General features: G+C 40.2%; 1 protein-coding gene across 9 annotated transcripts in view; it reads right to left on the reverse strand.

The window, feature by feature from the left end:
• The window catches only part of ccdc30 (coiled-coil domain containing 30), a 160,461-nt gene that overhangs the window by 128,204 nt on the left and 19,193 nt on the right, over nucleotides 1–13,064 (reverse strand). For 7 of the 9 annotated variants that reach the window (XM_072586608.1, XM_072586609.1, XM_072586613.1 and 4 more), the window contains exons 4-7: nucleotides 11,227–11,417; nucleotides 9,026–9,115; nucleotides 5,270–5,353; nucleotides 3,227–3,380 (exon numbers count right to left, since the gene is read on the reverse strand). In XM_072586608.1, coding sequence (XP_072442709.1) covers nucleotides 3,227–3,380; nucleotides 5,270–5,353; nucleotides 9,026–9,115; nucleotides 11,227–11,417 — 519 coding nt within the window. Of the gene's footprint in view, nucleotides 1–3,226; nucleotides 3,381–5,103; nucleotides 5,215–5,269; nucleotides 5,354–9,025; nucleotides 9,116–11,226; nucleotides 11,418–13,064 lie in introns of those variants that run through there. The other 2 variants (XM_072586610.1, XM_072586616.1) reach the window with 2 other exon arrangements.

The raw sequence follows: 13,064 nt of genomic DNA on the forward strand, positions 1-13,064 counted from the left end.
ATTAGGGATATTTAAGCAACACTTGGATAGGCACATGGATTTTAGCAAAATGAAGGGCAAATGGGTTAATTTGATCTTACGGTGGGATAAAAGGTTGGCACAACATCAAGGGCCGAAGGGCCTGTATTGTACTGTACTTCTCATGTTCTGTGTGTTGCCAGTGCAAACTATAGCATTGATTGACTCCATGCAGCTGGGAGCACAAAAATGTAACTTGTTAGCACCAGTTAGTTCGTCTGTACTGCTTAAAGTTGGCCAGCAACTCTTATGAGGGGTATAATTTGGTTGGGCAGGTGATGGTGAACACATAACAAGTGAATCTGACCCAGGAAATAGTGAGGAATGGCACAATATGGAGAGAAGTGTTCTAAACCTACACTGCAGGGCTTGGTAGAGGATGTCGAAGGTAGAAGAGTTCTATCTGTAGGGAGCCAAGAAACATTCCAGGCACATGCTCAAAAGTTAATGTGAGCAACTAGCCATGAAGGTCTGTGCTAGGAGTCATGGAGAAACAGACCCTTTGGTCCAACTTGTCCATGCCCAATTCCTGAAAATGTGGATGCTGTTCCACAAAAACTTTAATTACTTCATATGGATGCTTTCCAACTTTTTCCCATTCTGACTCCACTTTGAAGGTTGGAAATTACCATGACCCCAGAGTATGAGGCAGTGGAAATTGGTGGGCACAGGGTTAGTAGGGAGTTGTGAAAGCGAGGTGCTGTTTAAATTGCTGTGTTTTTAAAAGAAAACCAGTAATTTTTGACTTGGGTTTTTTTCACAGGAGCAATCAGGCTTCAAGGTTAATTTACTCAGGCCCACCATCAAAACAAATGACGATTTTAAGGGATTTCACAGTTGTTATCTACCTGAACGTCAAGAAGGCCTTTGACAGGGTGCTGCACAGGAGGCTACTGAGTAAGATAAGGGCCCATAGTGTCAGAGGCAAGGTGCTAGTAAGAAAAGAAGCCGAGCTGTCTGGCAGAAAGGGTCCTTTTCAGGATGGCTGCCGGTATTCCGCAAGGTTCAGTGTTGGGCCATAACTTTTCACTTTATACATTAACGATCTGGATGAAAGAACTGAGGGCATTATGGCTACATTTGCAGATGATACAAAGATAGGTAGAGGAACAGGTGGTACTGAGGAGGCAGGGAGGCTGTAGAAGAATTTGGACAGGTTAGGAGAGAGGCCAAGAAGTGGCAATGGAATGCAACGTGAGAAAGTGTGAGGTCATGCACTTTGGTGGGAAGAATAGAGGCATGGGTTACTTTCTAAATGGGGAGAAAATTCAGAAGTCTGATGTGCAAAGAGACTTGGGAGTTCTAGTCCAGGATTCTTCCAAGGTAAATTTGCAGATTGAATCAGTAGTTAGGAAGCCAAATGCAACGATGGCATTTATTTTGAGAGGACTTCAATATAAGAGCAGGAGAATGGGATTAAGAAACTTAACAGCCATGATTGAATGGCAGAGCAGATTCAATGGGCTGAATGGTCTAATTTCTGCTCCAAAGTCTTATGGTCTTGTTACCACTCTACCCCAGCTCTAAGGCAGCCATTGTTACCTTGGAGCTTGTGACCCCAAAATTTTACACTGGCCTGGATGTTGCATTCTTCAGACAGGCCTTCTAAGCCTAGAATTGTTCTAGGTTATCTAATAAAGCCATCTGCAGTCTCCTCCAACAGAAGTCAACAGGTAAAAGCACATGGAAAACAAACATGAAGGGAATATTTAAAGGTGATGACATTACTTTTGTATACGATATAATGAGATCACTTATAATTTTGGCTTGGAATGTTTATTTTGTGATGATGTTCATTTTTGCAATGTGGCTAAGTGGACAATATTGTAGTGACAGAGAGGTGCAGGCTGTTGGTGACAGTAGGCATTGACCTACGTTATGTGATACCAATGCTCACACACTAGGTGGATGTGAAGGTAATGGAATTATTTTTCTAGTTCCAGTATAGGACTGAATTGCTGCTGGCATCCACTGATTTACGCACATGCAGTCAAAGGCACCCTACACCATAGCAAAGTGTGAAATCCAAGAGAAGGTGCTTGCAAGTACTTCCAAATAAACCTGTTGGACTATAACCTGGTGTTGTGTGATTTTTAACTTTGTCCAGCCGAGCCCAACACCAGCACCTCTACAACATTCCAGGTTTAGTTTTTACATTTTACTGTCTTTATGAAGTGTTCCTTCATTGCACTGCAATAGTATGTAGTCAGTGTGAATGAAGTCCCCATCAAAGCTGGAAGTTTCATCGAATGTTACTGCATCTTGAGTCTCTTATCAGTGTGGAAAACATATTAAACAAATGGTAACTTGGAAATATCAAATCTGATTTTCTGCTTTCAGAAACTGCAAAATAACTATCTCATTTTAAAAGAATCTGGAAGTTAATTGTTTGATTGAAATAAATCCCTCTTTGTTTCAGGAAAATAAAAATGAATTATCAACATTTCCTGGATTTTTAACACCTTTATATTTGTTCATGGGATGTGGGTGTCACTAAGCCAGCATTTAGGGTCCATCTCTAATCACACTAACTGAATGGATTGCCAGCCCATTTCAGAGAACATTGCTGAGAGCCTGGAGTCACATATCAGACAACGATGACAGATTCCCTTCCCTAAAGGGCACTGGTGAACCTGATAGGTTTTTATAACAAACAATTGATAATGCTAACATGGTCACCATTAGGCTAACTTTTAATTCTAGATTTTCTTTTGAATTCAACTTTCACCATCTGCCTGGGATTCAAACCCTTGTCTCCAGAACATTAGTATGGGGTTCTAGATTACTAGCTCTATGTCACTGCTTCCATCGCGCAGGAATAGTTATGCAAATTAAACCAAGCATAAAACACTGCGTGAGTATGATTTGTTCTATCCAGCCTGTAGGCTAAAAGTCAAAAATGGGCATCAAAATAAGGTTGGCATAGGAATTTGAATTGTGGGCAGTTTCTAAACTGTGTAATGTGACTGTATTTAAAGCAATTAAGTTAAAACTAGACAAAACAATTGTCACACTATCCTTAATAAACAGGGGAAAATATCTATTGATATGACTATTTAGGGTAGAGTAAGGCTGTGGTCTAACATTTAATTAGGAAAGGTTGTTGTTAGGAATTGTCAGATGTCTTATTGACAATTCTCACCAATGCTGTCAATGTCAATGATGGTATTAAAAGAGTTGATAAAGCAATAGTTTAAGCTTCACACACCATTATTACAATGAACTTTTCTCTCCATGTCCAATTCATCCGTTAGTCGACGGATTTCCTCATGTGCCATCTCTAATCGCCGTGCTGCCTCATCCAGATCTCTCTCTGCTCGTTCCCGTAGCTTCCTCTCTTTCTCCAGGTCCTCGTCATGTGTCTGTAGTGTTAACAAGAGCAAAAACTCAGAAATGAACAAGTGAAAATGTATAAGGGAGCCCATGGACTGTTGTTAAGAGGGAATTGACACAGAATGAAAGACAAGGTGCAGTGAAAACCTAGGAAACCTCATGGAATACCAAATATCAGTAGCAGTCTGACATTAAAGTTCTGAACCTTGATTTTGCAGTTTGAATTTCTACCTTATAGAAGCAGAACAGTTACTAATAAATATAGTTTATTTTCCGTTAACAAACTTTGTGACCAAGTTTGGGATATTTATGATGTAAGTCAAGTACATACTTATTTTGAGTACCTGGTTGTAGCACCCAGAGTTTCTGGCTTAGGTTCAGAGATGTTATTGCACACCCTTACAGCAGGTGGGATTTGAACCCGGGTCTCCTGGTCCAGAATGAGGGACATTACTGCTGTGCCACAGGGGCCCCCTCTCCACTACATGGAAAAGGGTAATCTGGATGAGGTACAGATAACCTTCTAGACAATGACATGTAAGGAGAAAATTTGAAGGAAAGAAAGAAAATAGAAGTGAATGCCATGGACATACTGTATAATGAATCAGTGAATCATTACTTACTTTGTGAGTTTTGAATTTCAAATCATACTACCATAGGGAGACAGATAGATTATATAAAATAATCAATTTTAACTTTGCATCTCAAAAATTCAAAGAAATTACACGGTGTATCCCTGTTCACCCCAACACCCTTTCTTTGAGAGCATGTACATCATGAGCTCAATTTAATCAGAGAAAATATGAATGTAACGTTTGTAGAAATGCAGCAAATAGTGTCTTGGAACCCTAGATGCTTTCACTATTACTCTGAAAGCATTAAGAATAGAACTGAGATATTAACCCCACCTTCAGTTATTCAGTACTGGTGTCAGACTGGCACTCTTGGTCTGTCAGGGAAAGAGGAGGTAAGAGGGATTAAAAGGAAGTGAGAAGTTCCGTACATGCAGAATCTGGTCACTGCAGAAGACATGCTGGAGACCTGGTAAATGGTGTTAATACGGTTGGAGTTCTATGGTAGCCCAAATCTCAGACAGAGCAAGGCAGATCAAAGATCCACGCAGTGTCCCATAAAATGTCATAATTGCAAGGGTAACACTTGAAATTTGTATGAAAACCCAAACAGATGGTGGCAAATAATTGTTGGCCTTTACACCATTTGATTTCATTCTTCAAAACATTAACCTTGCAGTCTTTTCATAGCTGCATTAAGCTATTTCTTAAATTAGATGTTACATAGATGAGATATTAGGACAGTCTTAACTATCCCAGTCTTAAACAGCATTCTCAGCTACTCATTTCAGCAGATGAACTCCAAATCGCTCTATTTAGTACTTCCAATATTACACAGTTGAGCAAAGAAAGATTTAAGCAATGCTTGGTCTGGGTTGGGTCTAGGGAACTGATAGGGCTTCAGAGTGGGGCAGAAAGAGCTTGCACACCCCCTCCCCATCCCCCACTCACCCTAACAGGCATGTCGCTCTGTCTGATTAGTCAGGAAGCTTGCCATTCTTCTCGCCTGCCAAAACAGGTTAATCGTGGCAGTGGCGTGAAAAGGTCTTTAAGTGGTTGTTAATAGGCCACTTACGGCCTTAACTGGTACTGAATGTGGAACATGAACCATTGGCTTTTCTGAGAATTTAATTTCTGAGGTGTTTGGAAGAGAGTGGGTATCATCCCAGTGCCAATCTACCTGAATATCAGTCCTTCCTGCAACCTTCCCTGTCACTGCTTGAAGGAGAAGATTCCATCAAAAATGTTTGTACTGTCTGTGTGCCTTTTGCTGCCATGCTCTGTGCAGATGTAGCCAGTAATCATAGTTACAGCCTGGCTACGAACAGAGATTAAGTGAGACATACGGCTATGTCTTTGGAGACGCTGTGCGTCTGCTGACGAACCCCAAATAGCTTCTTCCATGGACTTGCAGGTTCTGATAAAGGTTCCTTTTGAAAGAATAAAGTAAAAAATTACAATTAAAAGTGAAAAATTAAAGGAAAAAGTTAGAGATCACAACTAATAATGATTAAACAATATAAAGAACAGTAAAGATAAAAACAAAGGTAGAGTTCAAGCTCAAGATTCAATTAATTCCTTGCAGTGAATCATTATCTTCTAAAGCTCCAGCATCATGGCCTGAATTGACTTCTCTGCAACTTCCATCTTTGTTTAGAATTACTGTCACTCTCTTGCAAACTGAGGGATAATTACAGTGCAGTTCCAGAGACCCACTTCTTGATGCCTCTACTGCTTTTGCAGGGTAATCACTGCATAACCCTCCACTTACAGAAGCTCATCTTATTTAAATGGAGAAAGATTGCAGAACTCTGAGATAGTCTGGTTGTGCTGGTACATGAATCACAAAAAAGTTAGTATACAGGGACAAGTAGATTGCAATGCAAACAAAATGTTAGCTATTTATTGCAAGTAGAATGGAACATGAAAGTAGAGACGCTTTACTGCAACTGTACAACTTTTTGTAGAGATTGCATCCACAGTATTTTGTACTGTATTAATCTCCTTATTTGACAAAGGATGTAGTCAGAAGCAGTTCAGAGAAGGTTCACTCAATTCAGTTCTGTGATGAGGGAGCTAGCCTATTAGGAAAGGTTGGATAGACGAGGCTTACGTGTACTGGTATTTAGAAGAATGAAAGGTGATTTTATTGAAACATACAAGACCCTGTGGGGATTTAACAGGATGGTTACTGAGGGTAATGTTTCCTGTTTTGGTGGAGACTAGAACTAGGGGACAGAGTTTAAGAGGCTTTCCTTTTAAGGCAGAGATGAGATGAAATATTTTCTCTCAGAGGGATGTTAGTTTGTGGAAATTTTACTCTTCCAAGGTAATCTGAGATAGACCTGACAGTTCTCAGGACCAAAAGTGATAGCCCCAGACCCAACGGACCTGTTACTTAGTATGACTGGACAGACAAATAAACGCTTGCCGAATCCATTAAAAAAAAACAAATTGCAGGGTTCAGTTTCATGCCTCATTTGCATCATGCATATACAGACTGCCCAACAATATATGGTGAGGATTTCCCTTTACACCATACCTTATCCATTTTATTCTACACAACGTGAAAAGGCTAAATAGTTGAGCGAATTGCTACAACCAGTTTTGAGCATGTTTTCCACTTGTAAAAGATCCCTTCACATTTGCAAAGACTATATGGGTCTTCCACATTAATAGCAATACAGTATCCTTGTGCTCATTTGATGTTGCTAGCCTCTTCATTACATACCACTCAAAGAAGGCATAGAAATTTGCACTGAAGCAATCTAGAGCAAGCACCGTTCACTGAACTTATGAACTCAGCAGCTTGTCTAGTTGAGTTCAGTTTTAACAATACTATGCATATCCAAACAGTAGTCATGATTTGGAGATGCCAGTGTTGGATTGGGGTGTAAAAAGTTAAAAATCACACAACACCAGGTTATAGTCCAACAGGTTTAATTGGAAGCACACCAGCTTTCAGGGCACCGCTCCTTTATTAGGTGGATGAAGGAGCATCGTTCCGAAAGCTGCTGCTTCCAATTAAACCTGTTAGACTATAACCCGGTGTTGTGTGATTTTTAACTAGATCCAAATAGATAGTGTTGCCATGAGATTCCTATTATGCTCAGCTCTCGCCAACAATGTTGAGTTCTTTGAGAAATGTGTCTTTGATGGATTGACATCTAACCTCACATCCCTTGCCTATGTCGGGTCTGTTGATGATATATTTGCTATACTTGAATTTGCTTGAATTTCCTTACATGTTCTAATGGGCTCCATCCTGTGCACAAATTCAGTTTGAAATGAGGCAATCATATGAGGTTCTTTTATTGATGTTCTAGTTGAGAAATTGCCTTGATTTCCCTTCTGTCTTTCATAAACCTACCTTCAATGGTCAATACGCATGTTCTGTACACTATAAGATTGGCCCTATCAGCAACCTTGTAAATAGGCCCGAAGACATTGTTCACTGTACAAACTTTACACTGATAGGGGGCATCAAAGCTATCCTGATGGATAATGGTAATCTTGATAAGATCATTTCTCACTGTATAATGCAAACTTACAAATGAACCAAAGCACTTTCAGTTCTGAAAATGACCAACCTACCATACGTTACCTTGGGTTAAACTTTGAACAACAAGTGATGCAAAATGTTTCATGCTGCTACAATGCAATAGCTAACAGGATGCTGTTGTCAAGCCAAAAAGATGTTCTATGTATCACACAGAGGCAGTATATGAATTTCAGCACCTATGTAATGCCAGGCATATAGGCAGAACATCTCAAAGATTAGCGGATCACATCAAATAGCATCACGTTCACCCAAATAATCCACTCTTGTAAAACGCAAAACATTGTTTACAATGTGTTGCGATTCTGCAATTAGCCAACTTTTGCTAAACAATCCTGAGTATACGAAGAATTACACTGACAACCAATTTGGGATTGGTGTGCGTGTGTGTGTGTGTGTGTGTGTGTGTGTGTGTGTGTTTCATTTCTCCTCATCTCTGTTTTCAATCTACTACCTCCTACTCCAAAAATATGTCCTCTCATTTAGATTGCTTCAGAAGAGGAAACATTCTCACTGCATTGACTTTGTCGTTGGCATCTTATATATCTTAATTAGATCGCTCCTCATTCTTCTAAACTCTGGACAGTTTAGGCCCAAACTGCTCGTTCTCTCTTGATAAGACAAGCTCCTCATTTCTGGAATCAACTTAGTGATTGAATGAATGATTTTTATTGTCACGTGTATTTTACACTGAGAAAAACAGTTAAATACAGTGAAAACCTTTTCCACTGTTGCCACAATCCAGAGCCATTTTGAATATTTTTAAGAATAAGAAAAGACATAGCTTAAAGTGAGTCTATCACTTCTGAGCCAGCTCATCATCAATGATGCCTGTGTTGCCATCCTTCCTCCCCTGCTTCATTGCCATCCACACTGGCCACAACCAACGCTGAAGTTGCCACTTTTCAGGAGACATCTGTTGCAGGCTGGGCTGATTCTCCTCTGCCACTGCCTTGCTGCTGCCTGCACCGGATCCATCAATATCAAAGTTGCATCGCTCGCTGCTGGATCCACCTCTTTGATGTCACTGTGATGCCCTTCTCCCACCACTTCGCCACCGCCAGCACCTGAGCCAGAACCAATCAGCAACAAAGTGACCGATCCTCAAGTACCTTCTTTCACCAGAGAGCCTACCTCACCGACATCGCCCCCACCGATGCAGCAGCCTATTCCAATGCCAGGAGTTATGCTCGCCCCCAGAAAATAAGTAGGGACTAACCCGAGTCCACACTGAACTCAGTTTAGTGAACCTCTTTCAAACGGCCTCCAAAGCAACAATATCCCTCCCTCTTCAAGTATGGGGAGCAAATTTGTGTGCAATACTCTCAGTGCAGTCTTTTACAGTTCCAGCAATACCATTAACCTTTGGTGTAGCACCTTATCAAACGACTTCTGGAAACTCAGATATACATCTGCAGGATCCATATTATCCTCTTTGCTTTTTACACCTTCAAAGAACAAACTGTATCTTTTTTCAGCAACACTAAAGTATAATTCTAGCACAGGACTGCAGGATAGTATCTCCTGTGAATGACTAATTTACCTTTGCCATGGTTTCTTTGGTGCGTTGCATGGTCTCCCGCTGCTGTTTCAATTCCTCTTCCAGGGTTTGCCGCATCTGGTCCAACTCGTCCTATGAGCAAGGTAAAATGTGAATAACATGTGACCATGTGTACTAATCACCAGTAGAAGCAAACACTGGCTTTACTATGACCACCTCTCCCAGTACAGTCAATGACTAAAGCTTCAATATTGCTCAATTTCCTAGCCAATTAGTGAATGTGGATTCATTGCTGACTGTTATCCCTCTACAAGTATTTTGACATTAACTGTTTCGTTCAGCACATCCCACTGTGCAAACATGTAACAAAAAATGACTTGTGGGTGGCACGGTGGCTCAGTGGTTAGCACTACAGCCTCACAGCACCAGCGACTCGGGTTCGATTCCAGTCTCAGGCGACTGTATGGAGTTTGCACATTCTCTGTGTGGGTGCTCCAGTTTCCTCCCATAGTCTGAAGATGTGCAGGTCAGGTGGATTGGCCATGCTAAATTACCCATAGTGTTAGGTGCGTTAGTCAGAGGGAAGTGGGTTACTCCTCGGAGGGTTGGTGTGGACTTGTAGGGCTGAAGGGCCTGTTTCCACACTGTAGGGAATCTAATCTAAAAAATCCAATAGCTCCAGAAAAAAAGTTACTGAAACATAACTCAAGTACATGAAGCTTGTACATTTTCATTGATTGTATTCAACCATGCTCATTTCTATTACTCATAGGAAGGTTGGAGGATTCTCTTGTCTAATGGATGATAGTGATTCTACTGAAGTGCTTCTTATCCCCCCAAAGTGAACTGCTACAGTGTAATAATAATAATAATAATAATGTGTAAAAATAAGCAAGCTGTAAAGCGAGAAGGCAAAGTAGGAGATACAATGAATTGTGGTAAAAAGTTTACAGTATATGGAAGCCATACCATCTTAGTAACTTACATTAGTAACAGGAGGAAAATATAACCTATGTGCACTAAACAGTTAGCAAAATATTACATATGATTGATAGCTAGTTCAGAACTGGAGTATTACTGAAAGAATACACATTTTGTCAAAGTTTTACTATATCAGCACACATATAAAAATACCAAAGCAAAGTGGAATAACATTTTATACTGCATGAGAAGAGAGTGCTGACTGTTTGGCTAACAGACTACTATAATTGTACAGCCACTGCCATCGAAAGTGTACCATTAGGTACTGACTGACAGTTAACTGCCAAGTGCAATAAATGAAAGTTGCTGGGAAAATTCAGTAGAGAGAAAGCAGAGTTCTTCTTCTGAATGGGACACTTATCACACCCTCAATTCTTTGTTTAAAATTAAACTAGACAGTTTGATTCTGATTGGTCAAGTAATTGCCCTGAGAAATATACCAGAGAACAGCTGTCATCAGTTTTGCCATTTTGAAACAGATGGAATGTTTAAACATGATTTTTCTGTCTGCAAAGTATAGGGCCCTAAGTACTAATATATGTAGCTTCTAGTACATACAAATGTGCCCCACAGTAAGACTGACTGACATCTTCAATTCGATGTTAGCATAATTCTTTGCACTTTTAGGAATATTTAGCAAATATTTTCTGAACAAAAAAAGCACATCTAATTTTGGACATTGTATTTTGAGTTTTGCAAGAAAGAGGTGGTAGGATACAATCAATACCCTCCCTGACTGTTTTAATCAGCAGATAGGACATCCTTTTTAATATGATCCGCTACCCGTGGCACATACAGCCTATATACCTAGCACCACACCAGTGCTAAAATTCATACACTACATTATCCATCTGTGAGACAGACAGAGTGACGTTTTGGCTTGACAGCAGCATCTTATTAGTAGTGAATACCACTCGTATTGCTACTGCACAGAAACAGTGTGAAATAGCTAGATTCACCTGTTGCTCAAATTTCTGATAGACCTTTCTCATCCAAAATAATATGAGGTAGGCTGGGCACAATCCAGGACCAACAGCGGTGACCTTAAGCCTATTCTTGAGTTCACATGATACACACCAGAAATCTGAATAAGGGTAGCTATCATCTGACAGGATGGATTTGATGCACTTTACAAAATTTGTCTTTTTTCAGAAAATTGTATGTTTTATAAAACTGTTCAAACTGATTACTTTTGAATGAAATTGAGATATTAAATCAAGCACGTCTCAATATTTTATGTAGGTATTGTAACAGTTTCTTACCTGCAAGTGTGTTTCACGAATGCTCCCTGTGACACTCTGAGAATCTACATTTCTGTCTGCTGATTCCAACTTTTCTAGCAGTGTAGCACGTTCAACAAGAAGATATGCTACTTGCTCACTTGGGCCACTGTGTGCAATCTCTGCTAGACCTTCTTGCTCCAACATCTCTTCCACTTCCTTCACCTGCGTCTCTGCACATCCATCAGTCCAAAGTACTTGGGTTAGTAGTGAAACTTAATGAACTTCTTTTTAAATCACAAAATATTCCTTCAAAAGAAGATACATATACTTAAGTATGTAAGTTAGCTCGCTAAGATTGAAGGTTTGTTTTCAAGCGTTTCATCATCATACTAGGTAACATCATCAGTGAGAGTTTTTGGTGAAGCGCTGGAGGTATGTCCCACTTCTCTATTTATAGGTCTTGGTTTCTTAAGATGGGTGATGTCATTTCCAGTTCTATTTCTCAAGGGAAGATAGGTAGAGTGTAAATCAATGTGTTTATTGATGGAGTTCTGGTTAGAATGCCATGCCTCTAAGAATTCTTGTGTGTATCTTTGTTTTGCCTCTCCTAGCATGAGTGTATTATTGCAGTCAAAGTGGTGTCCTTCTTTGTCTGTATGTATAGAAACTAGTGATAGGGGGTCATATCTTTTGGTGGCCAGTTGGTGTTTATGTATTCTGGTGGCAAATTGCTTGCTAGTTTGTCTGATGTAGTGTTTTTTGCAGTTCTTGCATTGTATCCTGTAAATGATGTTAGATACCTGGTGGTATCTAATGGATCCTTTAGGTTCATTAGTCGCTGTTTACATGTGTTGGTAGGTTTGTGGGCTACCATGATGCCAACAGTTCTGAATAGTCTGGAAGTCATTTCTGACATGTCTTTCATGTAAGGTAATGTGACTATAGTTTTTGGTTGCATTCTGTCTGTTTGTTTGGGTTTGTTTCTGAGGAATTGGCAGATTGTGTTTATTGGATACCTGTTTTTCTTGAAAAGAATTGTACAGATATTTTTCTTCTGCTTTTTGTAGCTCTTGGGTGCTGCAGTGTGATGTAGGTTGTTTAAATAATGTCTTGATGCAGCTCTGTTTGTGGGTGTTGGGATGATTGCTTCTGTCATTGTGTGTCCATGTGTGTTGTTTTTCTGTAGTCACTGGTTTGAAGCTCTCCATTGACTGTATGTTCAACTGTCAGGTCTAGGAATGGGATCTGTTGTTGCTCTCCTCCTCTTGCTTGAATTTTATGCCTGTCAGGATATTGTTGATGGTGTTGTATGTTTCCTCTATTTGTTCTATTTTGTGATGACAAAGGTGTCATCTATGTAGTGGATCCAAAGTTTGGGTTGGATAGATGGGAGGGAAGCTTGTTCGAGTCTCTGCATTACTGCTTCCACTATGAGCCCTGATATAGGTGATCCTATAGGTGTTCCGTTGATTTGTTTGCAGGTTTTGTTATTGAATGTGAAGTGGATGGTGAGGCACAGGTCCACTAGCTTAAGCATGTTGTCTTTGCTGATGAAGTTGATGCTGTCTGGTGGTTGTGGTCCTGGTTTTCCCAGTAGTGATGCCAGTGTTTCTTTGGCCAGGTTAATGTTAATGGATGTGAAAAGAGCTGTAATGTCAAAGGAGACCATTATTTTGTCCTCTTCTATCTTGGTGTCTTTAATGGTGTTCAGGTATTCATGGGTGAACTGAATGGGATGGTGTAAATCTTCAATTAGGTGTTTTAGTTTTTGGTGGACTCCTTTGGCTAGTCTATGTTGGTGTACCGGGGGGGAGAGTATGGGTCTGAGGGGGGCCCCAGGTTTGTGTATTTTTGGTAATCCATAGAAGCGTGGTGCG

This window comes from Chiloscyllium punctatum, chromosome 16 (genome assembly GCF_047496795.1).
Source record: "Chiloscyllium punctatum isolate Juve2018m chromosome 16, sChiPun1.3, whole genome shotgun sequence".
Classification (NCBI taxonomy): domain Eukaryota; kingdom Metazoa; phylum Chordata; class Chondrichthyes; order Orectolobiformes; family Hemiscylliidae; genus Chiloscyllium; species Chiloscyllium punctatum.